The 26965-nt window shown below is 48.7% G+C and overlaps 2 protein-coding genes across 2 annotated transcripts; one reads left to right on the top strand and one right to left on the bottom strand.

Annotated features, from left to right (window-relative positions):
- The first annotated feature begins 614 nt into the window (after positions 1-614).
- Positions 615-11250, top strand: ITGB2 (integrin subunit beta 2). Its single transcript, XM_072341804.1, has 16 exons — positions 615-725; positions 4186-4252; positions 4454-4542; positions 4789-4972; positions 5356-5526; positions 5753-5994; positions 6346-6501; positions 6750-6845; positions 6956-7045; positions 7324-7464; positions 7712-7896; positions 8498-8742; positions 8999-9218; positions 9300-9505; positions 9698-9864; positions 10107-11250. The coding sequence occupies exons 2-16, from the start codon at positions 4189-4191 to the stop codon at positions 10170-10172; spliced, it is 2322 nt and encodes a 773-aa protein (XP_072197905.1). The 5' UTR covers positions 615-725; positions 4186-4188; the 3' UTR covers positions 10173-11250.
- A 1901-nt stretch (positions 11251-13151) lies between these two features.
- KMO (kynurenine 3-monooxygenase) lies at positions 13152-23935 on the bottom strand. The gene is made up of 15 exons (XM_072342493.1): positions 23882-23935; positions 22296-22365; positions 19411-19508; positions 18310-18399; positions 17708-17756; positions 16873-16960; positions 16034-16199; positions 15505-15576; positions 14914-15035; positions 14199-14346; positions 13880-13937; positions 13718-13800; positions 13536-13595; positions 13399-13458; positions 13152-13310 (listed from the first exon to the last, which is right to left on the bottom strand). Exons 1-15 carry the CDS (start codon positions 23933-23935, stop codon positions 13152-13154), a joined length of 1377 nt encoding a protein of 458 aa, XP_072198594.1.
- Between the last annotated feature and the right edge of the window lie 3030 nt (positions 23936-26965).

Raw genomic sequence — 26965 nt, 5'->3', positions numbered from 1 at the left:
TCACTGGTGACAGTTTGGTAGGGCCTCTTAGACCTGCAAAACAAATAACAAGTCCCATGTTAATTGTATCTCAAAAGAAAATCTAAGATACCGTGTGTTTTTCAGTTTAGTGCCCTAAAAAGGTTAAGAGAGAGTTGTCTGGAGCCAGTTCCTCTCTACTTGGGGTGTGCTAGGAGGGGAAACCACAGCCTGCATGGCAAAATTGGAAGGCTCAAAAAACCGCATGACCCCAAGCTGTGTCATGGCAAGAGCAGCGCTGACATCCTCCATTGAGTGGGGAGAACCTGCCCATTTCAACAGCCTCCCCATGAAACAAAAACACCAGAGCCAGGCTGGAGCCAGAGGGGAGAGCTGGCTCCCTGCATCCAGAGCTAAGGGTACCACCATCTCTCCAGGGCACCAGTTTTCCAGATTCCCTAGAGCTGGCCTCGTTTACTTTCCAGGCAGCTCTGTTGAAGGTCAAAGTGGGCAGAAAAAGGTGTTTTAGGCAGGTTGGGTTCAGCTTTGGCTTTGGTGCATGGGCCGGCTGCATTTGGGGGAAGGCACCCGCCCACAAGCTACCGCTCTGGCTTCCTCCTTTCTGCTCCAGCCAGTGCAAGGCAGAAGGAGGAAGGACCAGCAACAGAGCTCCTGATTCTCAGCTGCTGCTCCCATCTAGGCAGTGCAGCCACAGGGCTTCCAGCCTCACTGCAGTTCCAGAAGAGGAGCCGAAGGGAAGGCTTGATGTGAGTACTCTTTCACTTTTGTGCACATCCTTTCTCGGGGGAGGTTGATGGGCAACTAAGAAGTTTCATAGCCATGGGGTTTCCGTAAATTTGTTTTGTAACTCTCGATCCAGCTTTGTGCAAGGTGAGTCCTTTGGCATGCTGCAGCAGGGAATACAGCAAAGGATGCATGTAAACTTACCCTGGAGAAAGCAAGTCCTTCACCAAGCCTTTAAGACAGGAAAAAGCTTGCTTGCTAACATAGCAAAGGGAAAGTGTAGGTCCTATGAAGTATAGCCCTTGCGTGATGGAGAAGCCGGAGAGCTGCTGTTCAGTTTTGAATCATTCTCAAGCAGACAGACTTTCATTTTCGATGATTTTTAGAGGTCTAGCTCCGTGCCTCACAGGGAGATGAAAAGCAAATGCATGAACATTCACAGAGATATCAAGCCCTGTGGCTGACACAGGTGCTAGTTCCTGTGCAGGAAAGCGTGGGAAAGCTATAATGTTGCATTTCTCTATCATTATTGTCACATCCTGCTGTGCTCAGTGGTTTTGTAGTGAATTTTAACTAAACTCAGCGGGTTAGCAACTGCTGTGCAGGACCTACTTTCTTGCGTGAGGCACAAGAAGCTGGAAGTCTCCCACTTTTGCAGTTTGGTCGCTGCAGGTAGGAGGCATATCACTTCATTACACTACTGCCAAATGGGTAATGCTAGCCAGGAGACTTCATATAAAGTACCAAGGAAAAAAGGAACAGCTCCTCTGTCCTAAATGGTGTATGATAAACAGATTCCTGCTTAGCCTAGAACAGGTGCAACAGGATGTTTGCACCAGTGACAGAAAGAGGCTGCAATCAGCGACTGGAACAGACACTGCAAGGCTGTTTTTGTGTACTTATACCTACCTTGCTGTAAATAGATATTTTTAGATAGATAGATAGATAGATAGATAGATAGATAGATAGATAGATAGATGTATATATAAAAATAGAGATGATGCAGGCCGACCCTGCAAGGCTACTGTTATTGATGTGTATGTATATACACATATATACCTGTACATAAATAGATATGTGTGTATATATATATATATATTGCACACACATTTTTTCATGGAGGAAGTGCCTCAGTGTCTCAGCCAGTCTTAGCCCTCTTGATGGTTGTCTATGTTGATGGGAATTACCCATAACACCAAAGTTTGAGAAGGAACAGCCACAAACCAAGTGCTATGTACCTCCCTACCTTGCTATGCTCTGTGGTGCTCGTTTTCACTCAGTGCATGGCAGCCTCACTGTTACAGGCAGATGATGCAAGCCTGCCAAGAGTCCTCCAGAGATACTGGGCACAGGAAGATGTCCTTCCACTTTACAAGAAGAAGATAATTAGCAAACCAGCAAAGGAGGGTTGTGGCCAACAGACTGCAAGACCCATCTATGCTGTTGAACTCCCATCTTATTTATAGCAATGAGACAGCAGCAGCTAGCTTTGACACTTCCCCTTCAGCTCTATTTATAAATCCCAGCTTGCAAACAGGAGTGTGGTCTTTGTGCATCCCTCTGCTTGCCATGAGAAGCGAACCTGTCCCTAGCAGAGCACAGCCGGGAGCAGTGCACCCCTAGCAGTGTAAATCTGACACTGAGACAAATGGATGGCAAGGGCTGATGGAGAAAACACTGCAGGGTCTCTGCCTGGGCCCTGCTAGCACCACGTCAAACAGAAAAGCTGGGACTGACTACTGTGAGGAGGCAAACAAAAGCAGAAGCCCCATTTGTTTCCTTTGAAAGTCACCCTATATCACGTACACGCTGATCCACCCACAGAGCAGTGAATAATTTCCTTCTGCAGCAGAATAAAAAGAAGCTGTGAGCTTTTCTGCTGCTGCAGTCCCCTAGTATTAGGGTGTGTTTTACACCCTTGCTGCCGGGAAAGAAATGACTGTTAGCATTATAAGGGCACCAAAATTCAGCCCACAAAATGAACCCTTTAGTACAAAACTCTTTATCAAACAGAGCTGGGCTTATATGGACTGTGTTTCTGGGATCTGGGAGGTATTTTTAATCCTGTTGTAATTGGAAACTTACTCCTTTTTATGGAATGAGACTATATGTATGAACCTACTATCTCCAGCAATCCAAGCACAGGGAGCACAGAGGGCCTCAGTCTGTGGCTAATCTTGTGTCTTATGCAGCTCCCTTCTGGCCTAAGTACAAAGGGCACATGTCCACACACACACAGTTACGGGCTTTCCTTCCATGAGAGGAAGAAGACTGCTGCCAGTGGGAGTCCCACTATGAGGCAGGCAAGAGGTGCACCCACTATGAAATCCAGCCAGAGCTAGCTTGTGTGAACACTGAGGGTGTTCCTTCTGCACCTGCCCCCAGAGCCTAGTCACCTGTGGAGTGCCCACAGAGATGCAGTGGGTATGGTCACAGGCAAGGATGGAGTTGCAGCCCCATCACAAAATGGCACAGCAGAGAGTCCTGGGCTCTGAAACCATGACCAGGTGAGCACAGAGAGGTGACTGCCTCCAGAGCACTGCTGGGGAGCTCAGCTCTGAGGTGGTCATCTCTTACGGCTGCAGATCTTCACACCCTGACAGCCTGCACTCTGCTGCTACCAGCACACCTCCAAGCTCACAGAACAGCCAAGCATCTGACCCCAGTGCTCAGCTGCCACAAAATGACACCTATTAATCTCCTTTAGCATCTGATCTTTCTGGTCAGTGTCACCCTTGACTTGTCTGGTGCCTCACAGCGGCTGACAAGCTGCAAACACATCCTTGTGCCTCGGGAGCAGCTCTGGGCAGCCATATTTACCGCTCTGTGTTTGGTGCTTTCTGTGCATTTCCCTTGTTGCTTCCTTCCCACCCTGAGCTGCTCAGTCTGGCAGGTTCTCAGGAGAGGCTGACGGTGCTCTGCAGCACTGACAGGAACCAGGGAGAAGCCGTCTGGTTGCTTAGGGTGGCATAAGAGCCATTTCAAAACCAACGACATGTCCTTCTGATGTATCTATTATTGCTGAAAATGGAAACATTCGTTGTTCCTCCTCTTTTTTCCTCTTTTAACAATTTCTTCTTTTCTCACATCCCCAAATACATCGATGTTGGAAGGCCACAACCCTGTTGGGTTTTGCTCCAGGACTGTGCCTTTCTGCAATACATACATACACAAATATAGATGGAGAAGAATCTGGATAAATATCACACCAGTCTACATAGCAGTTCAGCTGAAGTTGTACTGATGCAGTGCCAGCTGCTGCTCTGCTGACTTTCATGTTTAGCCCAAAAGCTCTGTTTATCTAGATACCAGTGTATTTTTCTAAGAGCATGCGAGCTGTCATTTGGGGCATGCTCTCAGGACCTGACCTGCTTTGGGATGGAGACATCCACTCAGTGCCACCATCTCTGTAGCCATTTTCTGTGGGATTTGGAGGCTTCCTTTCCTGAGGCTGCTGTCACAGGGATGCCTTTTCTCTTGCAGAAAATGCCACGTGACTGCTACCTCTGTCTGCCAGCAATGACCTGGGTGCTGCTGCTGCTGACAACAGGTGAGCCCCACCTGCCCTTCTTCCCTGCCTTCCCCCAACACCTCATGTGGTCACTGAGACAGTGCTGGAGTGAGGAAGTACCCTACACTGCACTACATGTGGCACTGAGAACCATGCCAGGGTGGGTGCCTGCTGCTGGGAGCCCCACAGCTGCCTCTGGTGCTGTTCCTCCATTTCAAACCCATCTTCTCCACGTTCCAGCCTTTGCTGCAGAGTGTCCCAAGATCAAGGTGGGAACATGCAAGAACTGCATCCAGTCTGGCCCTGGCTGCGCCTGGTGCAAGAAGCTGGTAGGTCCCGGTAGGCTCACATACTACCGGCAAAAGGGCAGTGAGACAGCCATCCTGTCAGTGGGTGGTCAGTCCTGGGAGGCCTTTGAGTCCTCCCTGCTGGGTGAGACCAGAACTTCAGCCTTTACTTTCTCCACCAATATCCCAGAGACCCAGCAGAGCTGGTTTGGGAGTTGGGCCATTGGGATTGTGTGTTTGCTTACCTCCGGCCCCCCTAATTTTCCTGTTCAATGTTGCAACACTCAGAATTTCACCAAAGCTGGTGAGCCAGACTCCAACCGCTGTGACACTGTAGAGCAGCTGCAGCAGAGGGGATGCCCAGAGAACGAGATTGAGTTTCCAGTCAATGAGATCAAAAGGACACAGGACAGTGCATTCAGCAATAAGATACAGCTGACTCCCCAGGAGGTGCATCTGAAGCTGAGGATAAGTATGATTCCTGTGTTGATAATAACCTTCTGCCCATCCCCACACTCAGCTGGGTAGCAGGTGAAGCTGGCAAACATTTGTTGCACATGTTTTTTACCCTTTCTTCAAAACTGAATGGGCTGTTGTCAGGAGATGATCCTGCAGGAAACCTGAGGGACCTTACAGGATCTGTAAAGTCTTGAAGGAAAAGCTCTTGTGAAGATGTGAGGGTGGGGGATGCTTCAGGGGAGATAAGCATGGACCCTGTAGCTGTGCTGGGGTGTAGTGGCATATCAAAGGTTTCCTCCTCATTTTCTCCCAAAGAAAGATCCCAGTGTGGGGTGGGCAATGAGGCAGGACATGGTCCACAGCACAGTGTCTGAACCTGGTGTCTCTATCCCACAGGGGAGCCTGCTGAATTTGATGTGAAGTTTCGCCGCGCCATGGGGTACCCCATCGATATCTACTACCTCATGGACCTCTCCTATTCCATGATAGATGACCTAGAGAACGTGAAGAAGCTAGGAGGAGAGCTGCTTAGAGCCCTGGAGAACACCACACCCTCTCGCCGCATAGGTGAGCCAGTCTCCAGCACAGGGCCAGCTGTTTGCTGGGAAGAGTAGTGAGGCCAGTGGACCAAATAAGATGCAGGATGCAGGCAGTGTGAGGCAGTGTACTGGAGAAAGGGATGTGGACGGGTACTGGCTCCTCATGCAGGAACCAGCAGGCTGTCCATGCCCGGTGCCATCAGAACACCTGCCAACCTCTTTCATCTCTAACACCATGGTCCTGGGCGTCCTAGGTTTTGGTTCCTTTGTGGATAAGACAGTACTGCCTTTTGTCAACACACACCCTGAGAAGCTGAAGAACCCTTGCCCCAACAAGGACAGTAATTGCCAGCCTCCCTTCGCCTTCAAACACATCCTCTCACTGACCGACAATGCTGAGAAGTTTGAGAGTGAAGTGGGGAAGCAGTTCATCTCAGGGAACCTGGATGCCCCAGAAGGGGGGCTGGATGCCATGATGCAGGCAGCAGTGTGTGGAGTGAGTACCCAACAGGGTGGCCTCATTTCTTCCCCATTCCCTTCACCCACAGGCATGATGGCTGCTGCCTCTGCTCACGGCTCCTCCATCAGGAGCTGGCTCTGTCCCTCCTGGAGCAGGTTGTGGATGGCCATCATGTAGCTTCAGGCCTGTAATCCACGTAAAAGTCCTGATTTGGCTGGATACAAGAAAGGGTCTTACCTGTGGGCTTCCTGACTTGAGTCCCCAGTAACAGTCCTCCACGCCCTCCGGCCCTTGTGGCTGATGTGACTCAGCGACTGCACCATGCCCAGGCAGCATCACCACAGTCCCATTTGGGGATGAGTCTCAGTGCTGTCCATACCATTACAGGACCTGATTGGCTGGCGCAATGTGACCCGACTGCTGGTGTATGCAACTGATGATGGCTTCCACTTCGCTGGTGATGGCAAGCTTGGGGGCATTTTGACCCCCAATGATGGCCAGTGCCACTTGGAGGACAACATGTACAAAAAGAGCAATGAGTTTGTAAGTACTCTGCCATTGTTCTCAAGTTTGCTCAGTGGCTCTGCACTCCACAGCAATTGCTTACAGCCCTCAGGAGGGCCCAGGGGACAGTCCAGGGCAGGGGGTGTGATGGATGCAAGCAGAGATGCTGCTGCCTCAGGTGCTTCTGAGGAGTGAAAACTCCTCAGTATCAGGTGTTGTTTTGTTGTTTGGGGTGTTCCGCAATGTCTTCCTTACAGCGACTCTATCAGCCTGCTCTTCTCACACAGGACTATCCCTCTGTTGGCCAGCTGGTCCAGAAACTTGCTGAAAACAACATCCAGCCGATTTTTGCTGTTACCAGCAAGATGGTGGATGTTTACAAAGTGAGTAGGCTTTGGCTGGTCCAGGTGCCTCCTGAGGTGATACATGCATGTCCTCCTGCCACTGCTATCACATGGTAGGGACATCTCATTCTTTTGCTCTCCATTGGCAGAAACTCAGTGAAATGATCCCAAAGTCAGCAGTAGGGGAGCTGAATGAGGACTCCAGCAACATCATTGAACTCATCCAGGTGGCCTACAATGTAAGTGCTGGGTGAGAACTTATTTTGCCTATTTGGTGGAGAAAAGTTTGCATCATGCGTCATCATCATCTGAGAGCAGGTGAGGATGGGACTCTGCCCACAGCCAGCAAGAGGCTGCCACCCCTTTGATGCCACTACCTGCATTTCCTGCCCCACCACAGTCAGCTGAGACCATGTCCTGGGGCTCACTCTATCCTTCTCCCTGGGCTGGGAGAAGCAACCCCACATCTCTGTGCTTCAGTCTCTCCTCTGGATAACTGCCCATCATTCCCTCACAGAACCTCTCCTCACGGATCATCCTGGACCACTCAACCCTGCCAGATGTCCTGGATGTCAAATATGACTCCATCTGCAATAACAACACAGGAGCCAAGAATGAAGCAAGAGGGCAATGTGACAATGTTAAGATCAATGATGAGGTATGTTTCCCCGTATCAGCAGTACCGTGCAGCTTGCAAGGCTCCTCCTGCCTTTTCCATCTAACAGCAGGAACTCTTGTACCAGACTTTTTGTTCATGTGAATTTAGTGCCCCAAATGAACAGAATGCTGAGAAGGATCCTCCATTATGTGTGCACTCAGCCTGGGGACAGAACTACTCTATTCCTACTGAAGCTACCTAATGGTCTCTGGCCCTTCCCTCTGTCTTCTCACTCTGCACCTTCTAGGTCACCTTCAAAGTGAAGGTCACAGCAAATGAATGCATCAAAAGCCAGTCCTTCACCATCCGGCCACTGGGCTTCACAGACACGCTCACTGTGCGTGTGGACAGCATCTGTGAGTGTGACTGCACAGAACAGCCTGATCCGACTGCCTGCAGTGGAAATGGTGAGGTCATCTGTGGGATCTGCAGGTGAGTGCTGTTCTCCACAAATATTGTTACAAATAATGCCAGAGTTGAGGAGATGCTGTGAGAGAGCTGTCTTCAGTTGGTAGACTGTCTGCTGCTTTCCTAAGGTCGCACATGCATCCACTCAGCCATCCATCTGCCTACCCGTTATTCAGTCAACTCTCCACCCATCCAACCATCTGTCTGCCCAAACACCAAGCTTTCTGTAGAAATCTCTAAAAATCTCACTTCTGTGGTTCGTGTACATTTTTAAACATAATTATTGCTTCAAGGTCCCTCAGTGAGTGGGAGACGAAAAGCCTGGGTTTCCTCAGGAAATACTCAGATCTCCTGGCAGGGGGTTGAAAATTATAAATATCATAATAATTTCCAGGCAGTCGTTTGGTGTTGTGAATATAATGTGTGTTGTAAATATAACAAACACGGAGAGCAGCACTGCAGAGATCTCCCACCACAGTGCCTCCCAGAGTTCACTCCAGCATGCAGTGGTGACACTCTTGTTTCCAACAGTGCTATCCCAGATCTCTTCTGCTTTGACTGAGGTCTGAGCCTGGCCCTGTGTGTACTCTGTGGCTGCTGACTCATTCCTCTCCTCTCGTGGTAGTTGCAATTCGGGCTACACAGGGAAGAACTGTGAGTGCGACACCAAAGGCAGGACCAGCAAAGAGCTGGAGGGCAGCTGCAGGAAGGACAACAGCTCAGTCATCTGCTCGGGGCTGGGGGACTGCGTGTGCGGGCAGTGTGTCTGTCACACCAGTGATGTGCCCGGCAAGGAAATCTACGGCACCTTCTGCGACTGCGACAACATGAACTGCGAGTTTCACAACGGCTCGCTGTGTGGTGGTGAGGGTGAGCAACCGGGTGCCCAGACACAGGGGGGTGGCCTCACTGTCTGAGCTGCATGGGCACATTTCCATGTTGCCCTCACAGAATCCCTCCTGGAAGGGCGACACCAGCCCCAGTGTGGGGCACCTTCCAAGCAGATGCGGTCAGAGCTGTCAGAGAGTGACCGGCTCCTTTTCTTCATCCTCCCTCAATCCCATTCACCCTCTGTAGGCAGCCCTGTGCCCCACAGGGCCATGACTGGAAACTTTTCCCATCACAGAGCGTGGACGCTGCGATTGTGGTGAGTGCAAGTGCACGCCCAAGTACGAGGGCAGCGCCTGCCAGTGCAAAAAGTCGACTGATGGCTGTAGGAATAGCCGGCAGAATGAGTGCAGCCTGCGTGGCTCCTGCCACTGCAACCGCTGTCAGTGCCGAGGGGGCTACCAGCCCCCCTACTGCGAGGAGTGCCCTGGCTGCCCCTCACCCTGCGGCAGGCACATGTGAGTGATGGAGCCGAGTGGTGGGGTGGGCACGGGTGCTGCTGGCGCTGCAGAGACAATTTGCAGCTACCTGTGTTGCAGTTCCTGCGTGGAGTGCAAGTCCTTCGATAGTGGGCCACTGAAAAAGAACTGCTCTCTGGCCTGCACCAACATTCAGCTGGCTGATGAGCCACGGGCAGGGAGTCGGCAGTGCAAGGAGAAGGACTCTGAGAACTGCTGGATCTCTTTCTACATGGCCCAGGATGATGGGGAGGAGATGTACACCGTCACCGTTGACCCTAAGAAAGGTACTAGACTGGCCTAGTATTAAATGTGAGGTTGGTGGCCCTGCCTATGGTAGGGGGCTTGGAGCTTAGTAATCTTTGAGGTCCCTTCCAACCCAATCCATTCCATGATTCTATGAATCCCACTTATCCTGTCCCTGCCCCAGCAGCTCTCCTGGGGCCTGCAGATGTACAGGACCTGTTTTTGATCCACAGAGTGCCCGGAGCCTCCCAACGTCGCGCTGATCGTAGGCAGCACCATTGCCGGCGTGGCTCTCATTGGCCTGCTGCTCTTGCTGATCTGGCGGCTCTTGACGGAGATCTTTGACCGCCGAGAATACCGCAGGTTTGAGAAGGAGAAATCCAAGGCTAAGTGGAATGAGGTAAGAGAGCATCAGGATGACTGCATGCACGGGGGATGCTGGGAGGATGGGGGTGGAGGATCCACCTGCTGTAGAGGCTACTGCAGCTGGCAGTGCCCTGAACAGGGTGGACCCACACCTTCCCAGTGCCTAATCTTGGAGTATCTAATGCTGTCCACATCCTTCACAGTCACAAAATGATGGCTAACACACTGCCAAAAGTCTGGTACAATCTCATGGGACTTTTACCTTTCTCTCTCCAGGCTGATAATCCCCTATACAAGAGTGCCACCACCACCACCGTGAATCCCAGATTTGATGGGCAATGAACTGGAGTGATGCCTGGAAGCACTAGGGCCCACCACTAAATAAGGAAACACCAAACAAGGAAATCTTAGGCTCTCACCTCTTCTTTATTGTGTTGTTTTTAACCCTTCTTCCAAGAGACCACCAGTAGCCAGGTGCTGGCTGAGGGGCTGCACAGAACCTATCCTCTCTCACAGAGCCATCTGGTTGCACTGTGGGAGTAGGGAACAACATTGCCACAGACAGGGCTGCAGAGCAGATCTCACCAACAGGCACTCACCCCGGCTCCATATCAGTTTCCATCTGTTCTAGCTCCTGGTACTAACTTTGCTTTGTGGCAGGACATTCAGCCTGGTCCCATGGGACTTAGTGCAGAAAGTGCTCTCAGTGTGGAGTTCAAAACTGCTATTTCCCTTCTGCTCCAGCAGGCTCCACTCCTAGGCTGCTCCATGTCCTCCTGCTCCGCTTTGTATAGTTACACTTGCAGCTCATTTCTAAACTACTCACTGCTGAGATGGATGGGGAAGGTCCCCTAGGCAGGCAGCTTGCTCCTGTTGCTGTACCTGAAAATGATGGACATCCAGAAAACAAACAGTGAATCTTATTTCTAAATCATCAGCTGCGTCCCAGTGTTACTTCCCTGTTAGACCTACCTCAAGCTCCTCTACGTTTCTACCTGGGCTTCCATGAGCTTGGCTTACCTCCACCATGCAGCCTAGTGCATGGCACAGAAGCAAAGGAGATTGAATTGTGGAATGTCGGCATCAGAGGTGTTGAACGTGTGAAACTGCTTGCAGCTTTGAGCTCAACCACAGCTTCTTCTGCCACCTCTAGGACCAGATCTCTCCCCTACTCTGCGAATCCATCAGACTTGTTGAGGATCAGCAATGCAGAAGGCCTGGCATCACACATAAAATCTCCAGCTCAGTGCTTTCTCAAATTCTGCAGAAGTTCCTTCTGTGTTATGGGTTCATTCTTTTGAAATACACCTACACTTGTGTATTTGCTTCAGGTTTGGGAATAATTTGCAGGTAGTTTTACATCCAATCTCCGTTAGCTTTATGAATAAGTTTAAAGTTAATAAAAGTATATATATAAAGTAAATACTGCCCTGCTCAGGACAGCAGCTGAAACACTCACTGAAAAACTACAGCAAATTCCTGTAGTGGCTGCCAGCATCTACCACAGATACAGTGCTTGGAGAATGTCTGGCCAAAGTAACATACTGTTTTCTATGCTAAATTGCCAGCTACATCTTGATAGGTGCTCCTTTGCAAGCCAAAAAGAGCTCACAAAATGATGCAAACCAGTTCTTACCAGTGCCTGCGCTCTGGCAGCTGTGTATAAAACATGTTAAACAAGAGCCTGTACAGTGTCCAATGATAGATTAGTTTGGGCCACTCAGCCATTCTCCACCATTGACTGAGAGTCTGCGGCAGAGGAAGAGCAGAAGCAGCTCTGATACTTCCCACAGTACTCTCCCAGCCTGCAACTGTTTTTCACTCCAGGACCCTGACCTGGTGCAGCTCTTTTGCACCTTGCATCTGGCTGCCCAATGACACCAGCAGCATTCCTTAGGGCACCAGCTCTCTGAGGCAGTGCTTGTTGCCAAGGACCCAGACAGAAACTGTTCTTACTTGGACATGATGAGAGAATCTCCCCCATCAGTGGCTGCAGGTATTACTTCTGGTGTAAGCTGTGTAGCACAAACACAAATGTGTACATGCGTAGCAGGACAATTAGAGAAACTGAACGAAGGACTCAGGCATAGAGATCCAGACTGTTTCAAAAAGAAGTATGACCAGTAATTGAATTAGACAGAAGTATGTGCTAGGGCATGCGCAAAAACCAAGAAGGAAAGAGGTGAGCTGTGAGGACCCTTCAAGGCCCTTCTGTCTTGCTTACCCCAAAGGCTTGGTGGCAGTGCCTCTGGAGATCTGCCTGTAGCAGTATTTCTCAGGCTGGTGTGAAATGGTCCTTCCTCCAGACTTCAGGCACTGACCCCAAACATCTTCTCAAGAATAAATATATTGTATTTTCCTTGACTTAGAGAAACGAAGCAAGTCGATTTTCAACTAAGAACCTTCCCAGTACTGTTTCAAAATCACAAGTAGCTCATGTTCTCAAGTTCACCTGACCTGTAGCGTGTGTGAGCAGAGCACTCACTTGGAGTACACTACCCAGCACACGCACATGAGCTGACGTGTGCCCACACCTATGAGCTGAGACACAATACTCTTATCAGTGGCTTAGAGACCTCTCCTTGTAAGGGGCACTGGAGGTAAGGAAGTGAGGGTGCAGGTTCTTGCTTGCGTGGCACCCAGACAGCAAAGGAGTTAAAATAAATGTGTCTTAATGGAAAAAAAAAACGACCCCAGCAACAACAGAACTGGGGGGAGGTATGGGGAAAATAAGTTCTGCACACAATTTTTTGAACAGAAATTGTAGGAAAAGAAATGTACGTATTTTTTTGAAGTATGCAATATCCTCTGATTTATTTAGGCAGAAACATCAGCGCTGAGACAGAGATATGTTTCTTCAACAGATGTATGTTACTAAGCTGCTTCATAAGGAGAAATTTAAGACGAGGAACTAGCAAAGATAGTCTACTTCTAAAGGCATGTGAGCAGGATACAAGCAGGGAGGCAGGGGATCCTGATACAAGCAGAAGTCAGTCATACTGGCACAGGCCCAGTGCAGACTGAGAAGCCCCAGGTGAACCCAGCTGTCCTTCTGACTAGAGGCTGCAGTGTCCCCATTACTCCACACAAACCCCGTGCCCAGCCCATGAAATGCGGCATCACTCGAGGCACAAAGCAGCTTAAATTAGGCAGAGATGCACATGAGCCCCTGCAGAGGCTCAGCCCCAGTGAGTTCCTCTCCACAGGGGGCAGGGGACAGAAGGGCTACAGGAGCTGACAACCACATCCCAACAGAGAAAAAAGTCTCCAAGCTGAACCAACAGTCTGTGCCTTCACTTTTAGTGCCTCCAGAACCTTCTGTTACATTGAATGCTGAAAGTTTCCAATGTTCCTGATGTAATGGCACCAGCCCCACAAGTTTGGTATGAAGAAGCACCAGTCCCATGTCAGTCTCTTCATGAGCAGGTAGGTGCAGCCCAGCCCTGCTGCCCCCATGATGAAGAGTCCTCGATTAATTATCTGCGAGTGCAAAGAGAAATCTCAGCATTGTCAGGAGCTTGCAGGACAAAGCAGGGCTGTTGTGCAGGATGTGGGGCTCTCGGCTTACCTTTTCCTGCCATTTCCAGCGCTGAAGTGCCTCGTGGTAGCGAATTCTGCTGAATGTCACCTGGGGAGATTGCATGAGCAAGTGGGGGAGCAGCTCATGGTGGGCTAGAACCACGGGGAACAAAGCTCCAGCCTTACCATTGTGTACAGTGGGATGATAGTAGAAGGCATGAAGGTGTGGAGGAGGTTGTTGATCCACTTCCGGAAAATGAACCATGTCGAATTTACATGCTCTCTCATCTGCAACACAGAAATCATCACCTGCCCGAAGGAGGATGGATGCTGCTGCACTAACAGTCCCTTATGTGCCAGTCACCCACCTCTACATAGTTGTACATAGCTAAATCTGAGATGGCATGGTCATCGGGCACCCTCAGCCTGGAGAACTCAGGGAGGCAGGCACCTGGGGAAAGAAAGCCGCTGGTGGCAGGCAGCTGCCCAGCAGGGCCTCCAGCTTCTGAGGGCTGGGCCAAGCCACTCACTCAGGTCATTGTGAAACTGGTCCATTAATTCATCAAAGACCAGGCAATCTTCAAAGCCCTGGGGGGAATATTGGATGTTACATAGGCAGCAGGAGTCACACACTCACAAGAAATGCCCTGAGGGATCCTGAGATAATGTAGTTGTTAGCCCACCCCTCAACCCCCTTCCCCGCCCCACCCCCGTGTCCTATAGCTTCAGAGCCTCCAGGCCCCACTGCCAGGGATCTTGCGGGGTAACAGTAGCAGCCTGGGGCTCCCGTTGTGCTGCTCATCCCCAATAAGTGCGGACTGAATGACACAGGGCAAGCTGTGAACTTACTGCATTCATGCCCTGTCCATAGAAAGGCACAACAGCATGAGCAGCATCTCCCATCAGCACACAGCGGGAAGAGAGGTGGTAGGAGGAGCACTTCACAGATATCATGGCCTGGGCTGGCAGCAGAAAGAAATCGTGCTTCAGCTCCTGCCTTCAGGCAAAACAAGAGATACTTCATTTGATGGGACCACAAGAGACAGGGAAAGCAAACCATGCCACATCCAAGCTTCCTAGCCAGGGCCATAGGAATTTTGCTCACACAAACACAGCTCTCAGCTCTAGTGGATTCACTTTCCTCACCCAGCCCTAAGACCACAACCATGGCTTACAAACCCCTAATCCATCTCCTGACTTAAAAAACCTCAACGGTAATATAAGGGCAGTGGGAGGTGATCTGTGTTTTCCTCCCCACAGTGGCAGGACCTGGGTTGCACCTCAAAGGTACAGAATAGTACTGGAGTGCAACTTAACCACACACCACTGCAGGTTGTATTCTGCTGCTAAGTCTATTACCCCATAGAAAAAGCAGTGCATACCCTGGTCTCCTTGGTCCCCCACTCTTACATGCCATGAGGAGCCACCTAGCAGTGTGCACAGGCAGCTGGCCTGCCAGCTTATGGGAAGTCTGGATCACATGAAGACCTCATGGGGGACCAGCATGTTCCTCAGCATGGTGCCACCATATTGAGGAGCAAGAAGGGTCACTGGGGACACTTACTCTCCGATGAGGGGGATGGAGTCTGGGAAGTAGGTCTGGAAAAAATCCAGTACTTGCTCTCCAGTCGTGAGCTTCTCAAATTCCTCAAAGGGCATGAAGAGGGTGCAGGTGAAAGACTTGTCCTGTCAGCCAGGGAAAAAGTTTAGAAGGAAGTCCAGAGGCCATGAAAGCACTTGACATGTGGATCAGCAGCTTAATGCCCAGCCTGCTGGCCATTTGGCTATTGCAGTGATACTCCTGTGTAGTGAGCTCTAGCATCCAGCCACCCCATGTCCCATGGGGTGCTGTAGCACAGAGCAGAAAGGGACGACATCCAGACCTTGGGATTCCTGTCTCTGGTTTGCATTCCCAGCCCCAGGTTTCCTGGGGTCTTGGGTGGGTGAGGCAAGAGAGAAGCAGCTTGGGCACTTGCTCAGCTCTGTGGGGCAGGGCTAGCTCTGGGATTGCTGCCTAGGCTATAGGAACTCCTGGCTCAGGCTGCAGGTCCCTCTGGGCTCCTCTCAAAGCCCAAGCTGTGAAGTTGCCAGCACAGCCAGCTCATCCCCACAAGCTCCATCCCAGCCCCAAGAAACCATGACCATGGGTTATCACCATATTGGGCAGTGCAATCATCATGAATGTGTTTCTCGGCCAGATGTGGAGATAGTTTGGTTCCATGGCAAACTGAAAGAGAAAGAAAATCACCTTGGATCCCTGGCCCATCCCACTTGTCTTCTCCAGCCTAGCCTCAAGTTCTCTCCACACTGGCAGATCTATTCCTGTCCAGTGTATCAGAAGACTTCAGGGCCTCAAGTATTATGGTGAGAAACAGAGCAAGAGCAAGAGCAGAGCAGATTGGAAAAAATCTGCTGGTTTGTGATTGCTGCTGTTCACAGAAACATGTTCCCACATCCCCCAGGACCTCTCAGACCTAAAATGAACACCAATGTTCTGTAGGAGCCTCTTGGTATTTCACAGCCTGGATCCATTACTGAAAGAGAAACACCAAAACCAATCTTTCCTAGAAAAGTTTGAATCCCTGGGAGTATAGAATGAGAAGAAAGTTCCTAGAGACATTGTAAGAGGTGACAAGGCATCACACTAAAGGAGGCCATGGCAGACCTGGGTCAGGCCCACTTACATCTCCATCCCTGGGAGGGATGGTCAGCTCCATATAGCCATGAGGGATGTACTCATGGCTGTAGTTGAAGCGTGTTTGCCTCATGAACTGCTTTCTGACTGTCGAGAAGGCTCCATCACATCCCACGATGAGATCATAGGTGACTTCCAGGGGCAGCTGGCCAGACCTGGAACTGTGAGAGTCCCTTAGAACAGCCCTGCCATAAATCCCAGGCCAGTCTGGCATCCCAGAACCTGCCTTTTGCAATTTGCTGCAATAAATACCTTGGTCACTGGCACCCTTCTGAATCTCCTAGGATATGGGGAGAAAGGATTTCACTGAAAGCTCAGAGTAATTTTTCTGCAGACTGCCAAATGCACAATTTTGCCAGACCTAACCAAGCACTCAGAAGGAACAGTTGGTGTAACGATGCTCTTGTGTAGAGCCTCCATCTCCAGGTAGATGGGGCAGTATGGCCAGAACTCAACACAATTGCAAACCGAGGTCCTTTCCTGCTCTTCCTAGTGAGCAATCTGATCCTGAAAGCCTGTGCTTTCAAAGGCCATCATGTGAACTTCCTGCACAGATCAGCAGGCATGTGGCTCACCTATTGCCAACCTTCTGGGTTGGGCGAGTTACTTCAGCTTTTTCAGCTTCCCTGCGAACCCCACTTTGATTCCTCTGCTTTCCAAAGCTCATGCCAAGTTTTGTCTATCCCACAATAACACACTAGTTTTGAATTGATATTGCTCAATTGTTTGAGGTTTTATGAATAAATAATAAAAAATAAAAAAATAAATAAATAATAATGCAGAAATAATAAGACACAGCACTTTATCCCAGGCTTGTACAGGGGTTACCTTTTAATGATTAGTGTCCCCAACTCTGCATTGCACTCTATTAGCTTGTGTCCGAAGTACAGTTTAGTGTTGGAGTACTTCTCAGCAGCTGCAAAAAGACAACTACAAGTAGAGGCTGGTGCTGACAAAGAATCCCTGAATTACAGGGACTTTTGCCATCACCATATCAGACAGTTGTGCTGAGCAGTGGCAGGCAAGTAAGAGCTCAGTAGGACAGTGTTTCATTTAGTCTGGTTAACCTGGGGGTGTCTGCACCCACAGAGAGGCCTCGGGGTCAATATCTGAAAATACTTTTGCTGCAGAGAAAGAGCACAGGAGGAGAAAGGGAAGCACCAGTCAAAGCTACAGCAACACTAGATATCATAGGTCTGCAACAAAAGTGTGGCCATGGAGACGGACTTTGTACGTTTTTGTAAACAGAAAGGACAGTTCTTCCTGCACTCAGCTGAGGATTTGTTGTTCTGCCCCTCTGCAGAGCAGGTAACTAACAACAGAACAAACAACAGACCTTCACCTCTGTGGCCTGGAACACATCTGCCTTGTTACTGCTCATTTCTCAACTACTGTTTGCACTTCTGTGGATGTTGGGAGACAACACTGAGCAATGGAGACTCAGATAGACAGGACAAGCAAAGCATTTCATTGAATGTGCTACTGCTGCTTTCTTCTTAATAACACAGCTGGTTTGCATATGCACTTTCTGAGAGCCAGCTTGTGCAGAACTCACAGGCAGAGAGAGGCTGGGGCTCAGAGGCACTCAGTAAGTCTGCTACTCATCAGTCAAACCTTACATTCTTAGTAAATAGGGAATTTAAGCATTTGCAAACATGCTTACCTGTTAGCAGCTCTCTGTTTAAGTTTGCTCTGTCCACGGAGAGAATGTACTGCAAAAGACACAAAAAATGGAGCTCAGAAACAATTTCTGAAGGCCACCTTGCACAGCAAGGGGAATGCACCACCTCCTCAGAACATCCCAGTAACAGCTATAGTGAAACCGAGTGGCAGCTTGCAATTCCCTCTCTGTTGACAGCACCACAGAAATGAGTGTGTGCAGGGTCGGTAACCAAAGGAGGAAACCAAAATGAGACTGGGAAAGCAGCGCTGTGGTGATGATTGTACTCGAGACCAGCTTGTAGAGAGGAAGGAGAATCAAGATCCACGTTTGCCAGTAAATGACAGATCTCTACAGCATGATTTGAAGCATAGACAGCCACATCAGACTAAGTGTGGCAGGTTTGATGATGCATAAAGTAAATTCTGTGTGTTTTCATAGGACTAAGAGAGAGGAAATCCTGACATGAAGGTAATCTCATTTCTTCCCAGTATGCTGCTGTGCCCACCTTGGAAGATGTACCTGTCCATTGCAGAGTACAGAAATGCTCAGAGATCTCTTGTGCTTTATGAAGAACTACAAAAACAGCAGCACGAGACCAGTACCTGATTCTTCTTGCCATAAGGGATAGAGTACTTCTTCCCCAGTAGTGTGTGTATTCTCCGTGCGCGCATGGGGATGCCTTTGGACACAATCTGGAATAGAAGGGAGGAAAATCCAGTTTTTTCACTGAAACTGAGCTGCCAAGGTACAAGACACAACCCACCAAATGCCTCCCTCCAAACATGATGCTCTGAGCAGGGTGGGACAATCTCTGTTGTGCTCTGTCTCTGGCTTTGCACAACCATTCATGTTGGTGGAGAGAAATTAGCAGGCCTGTGGGCCTCAAGTCATTACATTTTACTGAAGGTAAATGCTGCAGAATGGGATGGAGGAGGAATAGCATCAAATGACACCTGGGTGCTGGGATATGAGGTGATGACACTATGTTGGCTTGCCAGAGAGAATAGCGTCCTTTTCATCACATCCTTCTGGCACTCTAGCTCATGTGTGAGGCTGCCTGCATCTGCCCTCTTCACCCTCATCCTGCAGGGGAGAGGAGAGGTCGGTGCTGGAGGAGTTCCCTTTGTAGGGAAGCCCTTCTGCCACACACAGAACCCGGATGCCTGGAGCAGTTGGCACTGTCTGGCACCAGGAGCAGAAGAGGGTCTGTCTGATCCAAAGGTGGAGGCACCTCTCCTATGAAGACAGGCTGAAGGAACTGGGCTTGTTCAGCCTGGAGAAGAGAAGGCTGTGGGCAGACCTGATTGTGGCCTTCCAGTATTTCAAGGGAGTTTAAAAACATGAGGGAAACCATCTTTATACACAAGTAGATAGTGATAGGACCAAGGGGGATGGCTTTAAACTAAAGGAGGAGGATTTAGGTTGGATGTCATGGGGAAGTTTGTTACTGAGAGAGTGGTGAGGTGCTGGAACAGGCTGCCCAGAGAGGCTGTGGATGCTCCATCCCTGGAGGTATTTAAGGCCAGCTTGGATGGGGCCCTAGGCCATCTGATCTAGTACTTGATCTAGCAGCTGGCAACCCTGCCTGTGGCAGGCAGATTGGAACCTGATGATCCTTGGGGTCCCTTCCAACCCAAGCCATTCTATGATTCTATGGTTTTATAATTCCACAGAAGCAGTGGAATTATACCTGCTATTCCTACCTGCTCTTCCAGCCCCACAGCCTGCAGGGCCTGGCGTCCTCTGTATGACAGGGCCAAGTTAATACTTCTGCCACGGGCAAAGCTGGACACCCGGATATCTGTGAGGAGAGAGACATTGGTTGCACAAATCCCTCCAGCATGGGCTGCACTGCCCCAGAATCAGTTGGTGGGCGGTGGTGAGTCTCCTGCCATCCACCCTCCTCCAGCTGAGATGAACTTGGCAGTATTTGGCTGAGAAACTTGGTTCTGAGAAGTTCCTGCCACATATGCGGATGTCACCAAGTTGGGAGGTAGTGTCGACTTGCCTGAGGGTAGGGAGACCCTTCAGAGGTAAGCTGGATTGCTGGGCTGAGGTGAATGGGATGAGGTTCAATAAGGCCAAGTGCCGAGTCCTGCACTTTGGCCACAATAACCCCATGCAGCGCTATAGGCTTGGGGCTGAGTGGCTGGATGACTGTGAAGATGAAAGGGACCTGGGGGTGTTGGTCGATGCTCGGCTGAACATGAGCTGACAGTGTGCCCAGGTGGCCAAGAAGGCCAACAGCATCCTGACCCATGTAAGAAATAGTGTGATCAGCAGGAGCAGGGAGGTGACCATCCCTCTGTACTCAGCTCTGATGAGGCCACACCTTGAGCAGTGTTCAGTTTTGGGCCCCTCATTACAAGAAAGACATTGAGATCCTGTAACATGTCCAGAGAAGGGCAACAAAACTGGTGAGGAGTCTGGAGCACAAGTCTTATGGGGAGGGTCAGAGAGAACTGTTGTTGTTCATCCTGGAGAAGAGGAGGCTCAGGGGAGACCTCATTGCACTCTACAGCTTCCTGAGGGGAGGCTGTGATGAGGAGAGGTTGTGATGCCTCTTCTCTCAGGCAACAAACAGGACCCAAGGAAATGGCTACAAGTTGTACCAAGGGAGATTTAGATTAGACATAAGGAAAAACTTTTTCTCTCAGACAGTGGTCAGGCATCAGAATGGCTGCCCAGGGAGGTGGTGGAGTCGCCGTCCCTGGCAGTGTTTAAGAGGTGTCTGGATGAGGAGCTACAAGATACAGTTTAGTGGCTTGTGGTAGCAATGCTGATGGGAGAACAGTTGGATTAGATGATCTTGTAGGTCCTTTCCAACTTTGTGATTCAATGATTCTATATGAGATTTTGCTTTCTGTGCCATCCACCTAGATTTTGCTCAGATTCCCCTGGCCATCCTGCCAGCACACGTTGCAGGGCCTTGTCCCAGTCCCAAGACGTGTGCCATCTCAGCAAGATCCACAGGCCCTGAGACTGAGCAGAGGGGTAAGGTTCACTTGCCTCGAAGGCAGGTAGGAACACCCACAGTGCTCTCTTGCATGGGCTGGAGGCATTCTAGCAATGGTAACTGCTTGGTGCTTCGGTAGCAGCAGAAGAGGATGGACATGCTGTGCTGCTTCCAGTATTCCAAGGGCAACAAGGGTTATTCTTGTAGCAACAGCTGACTGCAGCTTTCTTCAGTTCATTTAACCACAGGCTTCTTGGACCCGTGAATCTTCTGGCATATACAGTATCTGGCAGAAAGCTGGAAGAACCATTTCCTTTTGTTCTGAGCTTACAGTGCGCTGGTTTCACTTGAGGCTGTCTGATGTTTCTGCCAGAGGAAGTTGCGAGCAGCATCTTGTTGCACAGGTCTGCAACACACTATGCTGTAGGCACATTTCCTCTGGTTGTATGAACTAGGACATTTCAGACCATGACCACACACAGTGCTGCAGAAGTGCTCTGCTGCTGCTTATTCCTCCAGCACTTGTAGTAACTCCTGTTTGCCACGTCCTCCTTTTGCTATAGCTAGATCTCAGAGCAAAAAACGTGCTGCTCACTATTTCTCCCGTGACTACATCCCCTCTACCATCTTCAGCTTTCCCCATATGCCAGTTCTCAGCCCCCCAGACACAAGCAACAGCGAAGAGCATGAAGAAATAATCTGGACGTGGGCCACGCTTCTCTGACAGTTTAAGAACTCACTTCAGCAAACAGCCATGGCTAACACATGCTACTTGCTGCTGCAGGCCATGCCGCACTGTGTCCACTTCCCCCAAGCATCATCTGGGGCCTTTTCAGTGAGATACTCCAGCTTCTGAACATGAGTTGTGGTGTTTCAGCTCCTTTGACAGCATCTTCTAACTAGCAAATGCAAGCACTACCACAATGACAGGCAGACATCTCTGTGCTCCGCAAGTAGTCACATTTCTGTGTTCCAGGGAAGATCACTCTGAGAAATGGAAACTCTCTGATGAGTGCCTCTTGTGAGGCTGTCATACTTACCAAAGTGGGTTTTCCTTACTAGTAGTTCCTGAACTTGCAGCTTTCTTCCAGTGCCTTGCTGCTATCCATCCTTGCAGGTGAGAACAACCCTCTTGCTGGCAAGCCACTGACAAGACAGCCCTTCTAGCTGCAGTCACTGCCACTGTCACCTCGCACCCTTCCTCAGCACTAACTGAGGTAGCTGGGATCAGGCCAGTGCTTTAAACCCAAACAGCAATACTGCATCATTAACAGCATTTTTTCCCAAGGAGTCTTGGCTCAATGCCACCATGCCAGTACTCTTAATGCAGAAATTGAGTTTTGAAAGATGAGAATTTGAATCAATCTTTCAATCTTTAAGCCAAGGACATAAAAATGGGCATAATTTTAGTAGCTGAGGAGTGGGTTCTCTCCACAAAAGGCAATGCATTTCAGATAAGTTTTTTACCCCAAAACCATAGGAGCTAAAGAGTGCGAGAATGAAAAGAATACTCTGAAAGTGACACCTTCAGATTCTGGTCTTTGCAGTTTCACTGAGGTCATACAGCTCCTTTTGGCTTCTTGAAGAACCGTTCCTAGCAAAATCAAGCTGTAATGTTCATGCAGCTCTTACCTTCTCTGGCTTCGTAAACATCAACATGGAAACCTCGTTTTGCAAAGAAACATGCATTTAATGCACCCACCTAAAAGAGAAGATGGCAATGACAGACAACATTTTAGAACACTACAAAATGCTTCTCCTTCCCATTAGAAAACCACAACTGAGAGAACAGCTCAGAAGATGCAAGGTAACCTTTTGACCAAGAGCTGCAGAGGACTTCTTCCTGAAGAGAGGAACTTTGCAGAAACCCCAAGGCTCACCTCAAAAGTTACTCCCCACATCTCATTATATGAAGTCATACCAGGTGCAAGACTTGTTTACACTCATCAGTAATTGAGCAGAGCTAATCCCTTCAACCAGGGGCAGCAGAAGCTGCTGCAGGCACACTCCTTGCTCCTCTCCTGTCTATAGGTATGGCTCTAAGGAACATGGTTTAGTGATGGGACTCAATAGGTTGGGATGGCAGCTGACTTGATGATCTTCAAGGTCTTTTCCAACCTAAGTGGTTCAGCAATTTTGCATTTATCTTCCTTGGTGCAATTCAGGCTGCTGAAACATTCACCAGGTAAAAAAGGGGGGAAAAAGAAGCTGCACCCATGTAGAAGCAAGATGCTAACTTAAAAAAGGACAGCGCATACTCCTCTTTTCACTTAAATGTGTACTTCCTTTTAATTTCTATCAGAATAATCAGAACCACAGACTCTGAGTCTTCCTCTTATTCCAGCAGCCAGGGGAGCAAGAAGAACAGCCAAAATGTTAGATGGGAGCTTTGGGAGCTGTCATTTAAAGACAGACAGCCCTGCAGGCAGCAATGGAACAAACGTGGCCCCAAATGAACATGGAAAAATGAAGGCATTTTCTCTTACGTTGACATTTACCAAGTCTCAGTCCTCATAAGGCACTTCACATTAGTGATTTGGTTAAAACCAGGAACAGCTAAAGTAATGGAAGAGCCAGTAGCTGGTCTTGCTTAAAGTGCCCTGTGATGGCAGAATCCAACTTGAGTGTTTTCACCCCGAAAAAACTTCCACTCCTTCACAGGAAAGAAAAGAGGAGTATCCAGAAGTGCAGTTTTTCTGTCCTGGTACATATGCAGTGCTTGAAGAAGGGTTGTATTTGGTGAACCTTCGGGTCTCTGCAGTATCTCAGCAGCAAAGCTTTCCCTCAGAGAAGATCCCCTCTCTTGGTACAAAGTCCCAGCTGTGCAAACAAGACCTGCTATCTCCTACAATGAGAATGCAACCAGATGATAACATCTACCATCTGGCAGAAGAATAATATTAAGAAAAATAGGGTTAAAAGGAGCATTGAACTCAGGGGAGAAGATACTATTTCGTTAATCTGCAGAGCAAATCGGTTAATGAGCTACAAACAAGCAAGCACTGTACAAAGGGAAAGGCAATGCAGGCACACGACTAGGCTGCTTTTTTCCTTGCCCACAGCTAGGAAGCAAGGCCTGGCTGTGTCTGCAGTGCACAAAGAAGCCTTCTTGCACTGGAGCTGCTTTTCCAGAGGCCTTCATGTTCAAGCTCAGTCCTGCTGAGCAGCCATCCCCCCACTTCCCAGCAATCAAACAGTAGGAAAACCACATTTCCTACCAGGCCCCCTCCAACAATGGCAACTTTTTTCCCCTGGACGTTTCTGGACTCCATCACTGTGACAGCAGGCTTTGAGCAGCAGGCAGGCTGGTGTCCTCTCACTGTCACTGTGCTGTGCTCACCAAAAGGAGGGTGGGAGGCTGAGTCAGGCCTGGGCTCTTCTTTCCTAGTTAATATTAAAGCTCAGCTCCCACCTCAGGCTGCAAGAGCACCAGCCTGGCTGGCTGACAGATGTGCTACCCTGGTATGAATGCGGGCCATCCAGCATATCCTCTTGAAAACAGTGAAGCAGTTCTGCAATCTTCAGGTGTCTCATAAAATGCAACTTTCTTTTCAGAACACAGACAGCATTAACTTCCAGCAGTGACAGTTATTACGTGGAAATATTACTCTTAGCACCCTTTAAACACTTGCTCTGTAAGCTTTGCAGATTGCTCCACTGCTTACCATTTTAATGACTGTCCTTAAAGGTATGCCAGTTAGCTCTTGGACTCCTGAGGATAACACAATGATGTACAGACATGTCACTAAAGCTGCCTCTTAGACATCTGGACCAGGGCTGCACAAGCAGCCCTAGCAACGGTTTGCAACTTTGATTCTTTCTGGGGGGACTGTCCAGTAATGGATGGAGTACCCTAAGGAGTGAATACTGGATCTGGTCTTCTGTAACATCTTCATTTATGATAGGATGATGGGGTAATTTACCCCCAGTAAATTCACAAAGGACGTAAAATGAGGGACTTGGGAATCATTGTCAAAGATGGATTTTATCAGGAATGTCCACAGCTGGACTGACCCCACACCAAGAGCCCTATATGCAGTAGAAACTCTAAGCACTGGTTGAAAGTTTTTCTTCCAAGATAGTGCAGATCAGCTCCTTTCTGTCACACTTATCTGCTTACTTACTGAAAAACGTTCTTGGCAAATGGGACTAAACCTCACCTGTCAGGGATTATCTATGCCCTGGGTAGCCAAATAATTCCAAACAAACTCTGGGTCCCTGGGTTATCTTCCTCAGACATGCTTCAGAATGCATTGAGGAAACATTTTATATATATAAATATATTATTTTTAGTTTGGAAGAATATTTCAATAACCATGGCAGCATCTGGGATCACCAACCTCCTTATTCCTACAGCGGAAAACCCCAGTTTAAAAACAGGCAAACACTGAAGACATTGAGAAGGTGCTACTAATTCATGTTTTTTTCTTTCTCTATTAAACATAACCATGCTGCTGATGGAAAGATGTTGCTCATCACTTAGTTACAACTTGGGTCACCTGAGTTCTAAAAGAAAATAAAAAGAACAGGATGGACAAACAAAATCATGCCAATATTCAGGGATCATTGGGAATCTTTTTTTCTTTTTTCTTTCCCCAAAGTGAAACCCTGATAATGCAAGAGAAAGATTGAGAAATACAGAAATATAAACAAGTTCAGGCTGCTGAACTCACCCTCCAACAGCTCTTTGAAAAGAAAACTTTGGGTAGCATCGTGAATGTGAGGCTCAAAAGAGATTGAGAGAGCCCTCCTGGGGCAGAACACACGGACTGCAGGTAGCGGTGTTCCACTGAACTGATCAGACACAATGACTGCAGGAGCATTTTTATTTCCCTACTATTTCCTTACTGAAAATTATTTATTCAAATACTACAATCTCCGTCAGCCCATCTATTAGGGCAGAGTGCTGCTCTTTACAAAAAAATCACATGCTCTCAGGTCATTCTCAGAGGCCACTCTACAGCCCTCCTGCTACCAAAACCTTGCCATGTAAGTCCAGTACAGGAGGAACACTTGGCTTGATGAGTTTTGGCAATTGAACTTCATTCATAAAACCTTTGTTAGCCTGCTTTACCCTCCCCGTGAGGGCCGTAAAGGAGTATTTCTCCAAATTACACATGAAGGGGACTCAGTCCTGAAGGTGAGCCACACTCACTTGCAATAATTTAGACAGTACTAGTGTTATGTTTATTTCATGCCCCCGGGTCACTGTGAGGCTCTTTGGGACAAGCTGTCCTGGTTCTTTGGAAAGATGGCAAAAGAATGGTGCTTCTGTTGCTCTTGGCTTGGAAGAGGAGAGGAAACAACTGCATTGGCATGTGGTATGTTTGTTCTGTGGATCTCCAGTCTTTCTACATTCATTTATTGTACAGCTAATTTGCAGATGCACAGACTGTCAGTTAGATTATTTAGGAACAGCTCAAATACAGGTTGAACTCAGCGATGCAATTGTCCACCTTCAGAGGAATATATGCTGTCAGTATGTGGGCCACCTGCAATAAGAAAAATTACCTTGTGTTTGGTAATAGCCAACAGCATGTGCTTGTTGCAGCTGCATAAAAACAATAAAGATGTGTAGAATCTTATAATTCATACTGAAGAGGGAGAAGGCAGCTTAAAAGCTGTGACGAGATGATTTTACTGATTTCTGCAAACAGCTAAGCAACAGTTCATTGCACTGATACTAGAAGTAGCCAAGAGGTCTTTACCAGTAGAGGTTACAAAGGCATGTTAAAGAGAAAGGGGTGGAAATGTATAGCCCCTGTAATTCCATTAAGTAAGGAATATTTTCAGGAATTCAAATCCCATGCTAAAGAGGGCCATATAGATACCCATGGCAGTAGGTTCCCCATGCCAGAGGATGTGTTTCTACCCCTTCCTTCTGCTCACTAGGCCTTTGAAAGAGATGTAGCACAGACATAAAAGAAGTGATTCCCTGCCCCAAAGTCCCCAGCCACCCAGTCATGCTCCAACATGGTGCCTTTGAAGGATTCAGCATGTGAGAACTTCCTAACACTACTGCTCCCATGCATTCTTCTTTGTTGTCTTTTTACAACATCTTAGCAAGACCACTGTGCTCTTTGCTCAGATCTAGTTAAGCCACCACACCCTGGCATAAGCAGGATGGGTCACTAAGCAGTGAGTCTGCTCATGTGTTCATTCAAGAATCAGGCCCTGGTATCATCTACTTGCACCAGAAAATAGGACAAGATTTCAGGTGCAGGGAAGGCTCAGGCAAGTGAGCCTTGGGAGGAGCAATCTACTCACCTCCACTTGAGAATCTCAGCCATGTTGTAAGAATA

Source organism: Excalfactoria chinensis, chromosome 7, assembly GCF_039878825.1.
Source record: "Excalfactoria chinensis isolate bCotChi1 chromosome 7, bCotChi1.hap2, whole genome shotgun sequence".
Lineage (NCBI taxonomy): Eukaryota > Metazoa > Chordata > Aves > Galliformes > Phasianidae > Excalfactoria > Excalfactoria chinensis.
Note: the sequence above shows the minus strand (reverse complement) of the source record. Positions and strands in the feature narration are given on the sequence as shown.

Bases quoted from the DNA above. Each gene is read 5' to 3' on its own strand.
- ITGB2 (XM_072341804.1), top strand. From the start codon at position 4,189: ATGCCACGTGACTGCTACCTCTGTCTGCCAGCAATGACCTGGGTGCTG. The intron at 4,973-5,355 runs GTATGATTCCTG...TCTATCCCACAG, and splicing joins GCATCTGAAGCTGAGGATAA to GGGAGCCTGCTGAATTTGAT. The intron at 7,897-8,497 runs GTGAGTGCTGTT...CTCTCGTGGTAG, and splicing joins GTCATCTGTGGGATCTGCAG to TTGCAATTCGGGCTACACAG.
- KMO (XM_072342493.1), bottom strand. From the start codon at position 23,935: ATGGAGTCCAGAAACGTCCAGGGGAAAAAAGTTGCCATTGTTGGAGGG. The intron at 16,961-17,707 runs GTAAGCATGTTT...GTCTTTTTGCAG, and splicing joins AAACAGAGAGCTGCTAACAG to CTGCTGAGAAGTACTCCAAC. The intron at 14,347-14,913 runs GTAAGTGTCCCC...TTTTGCCTGAAG, and splicing joins TCCATCCCCCTCATCGGAGA to GCAGGAGCTGAAGCACGATT.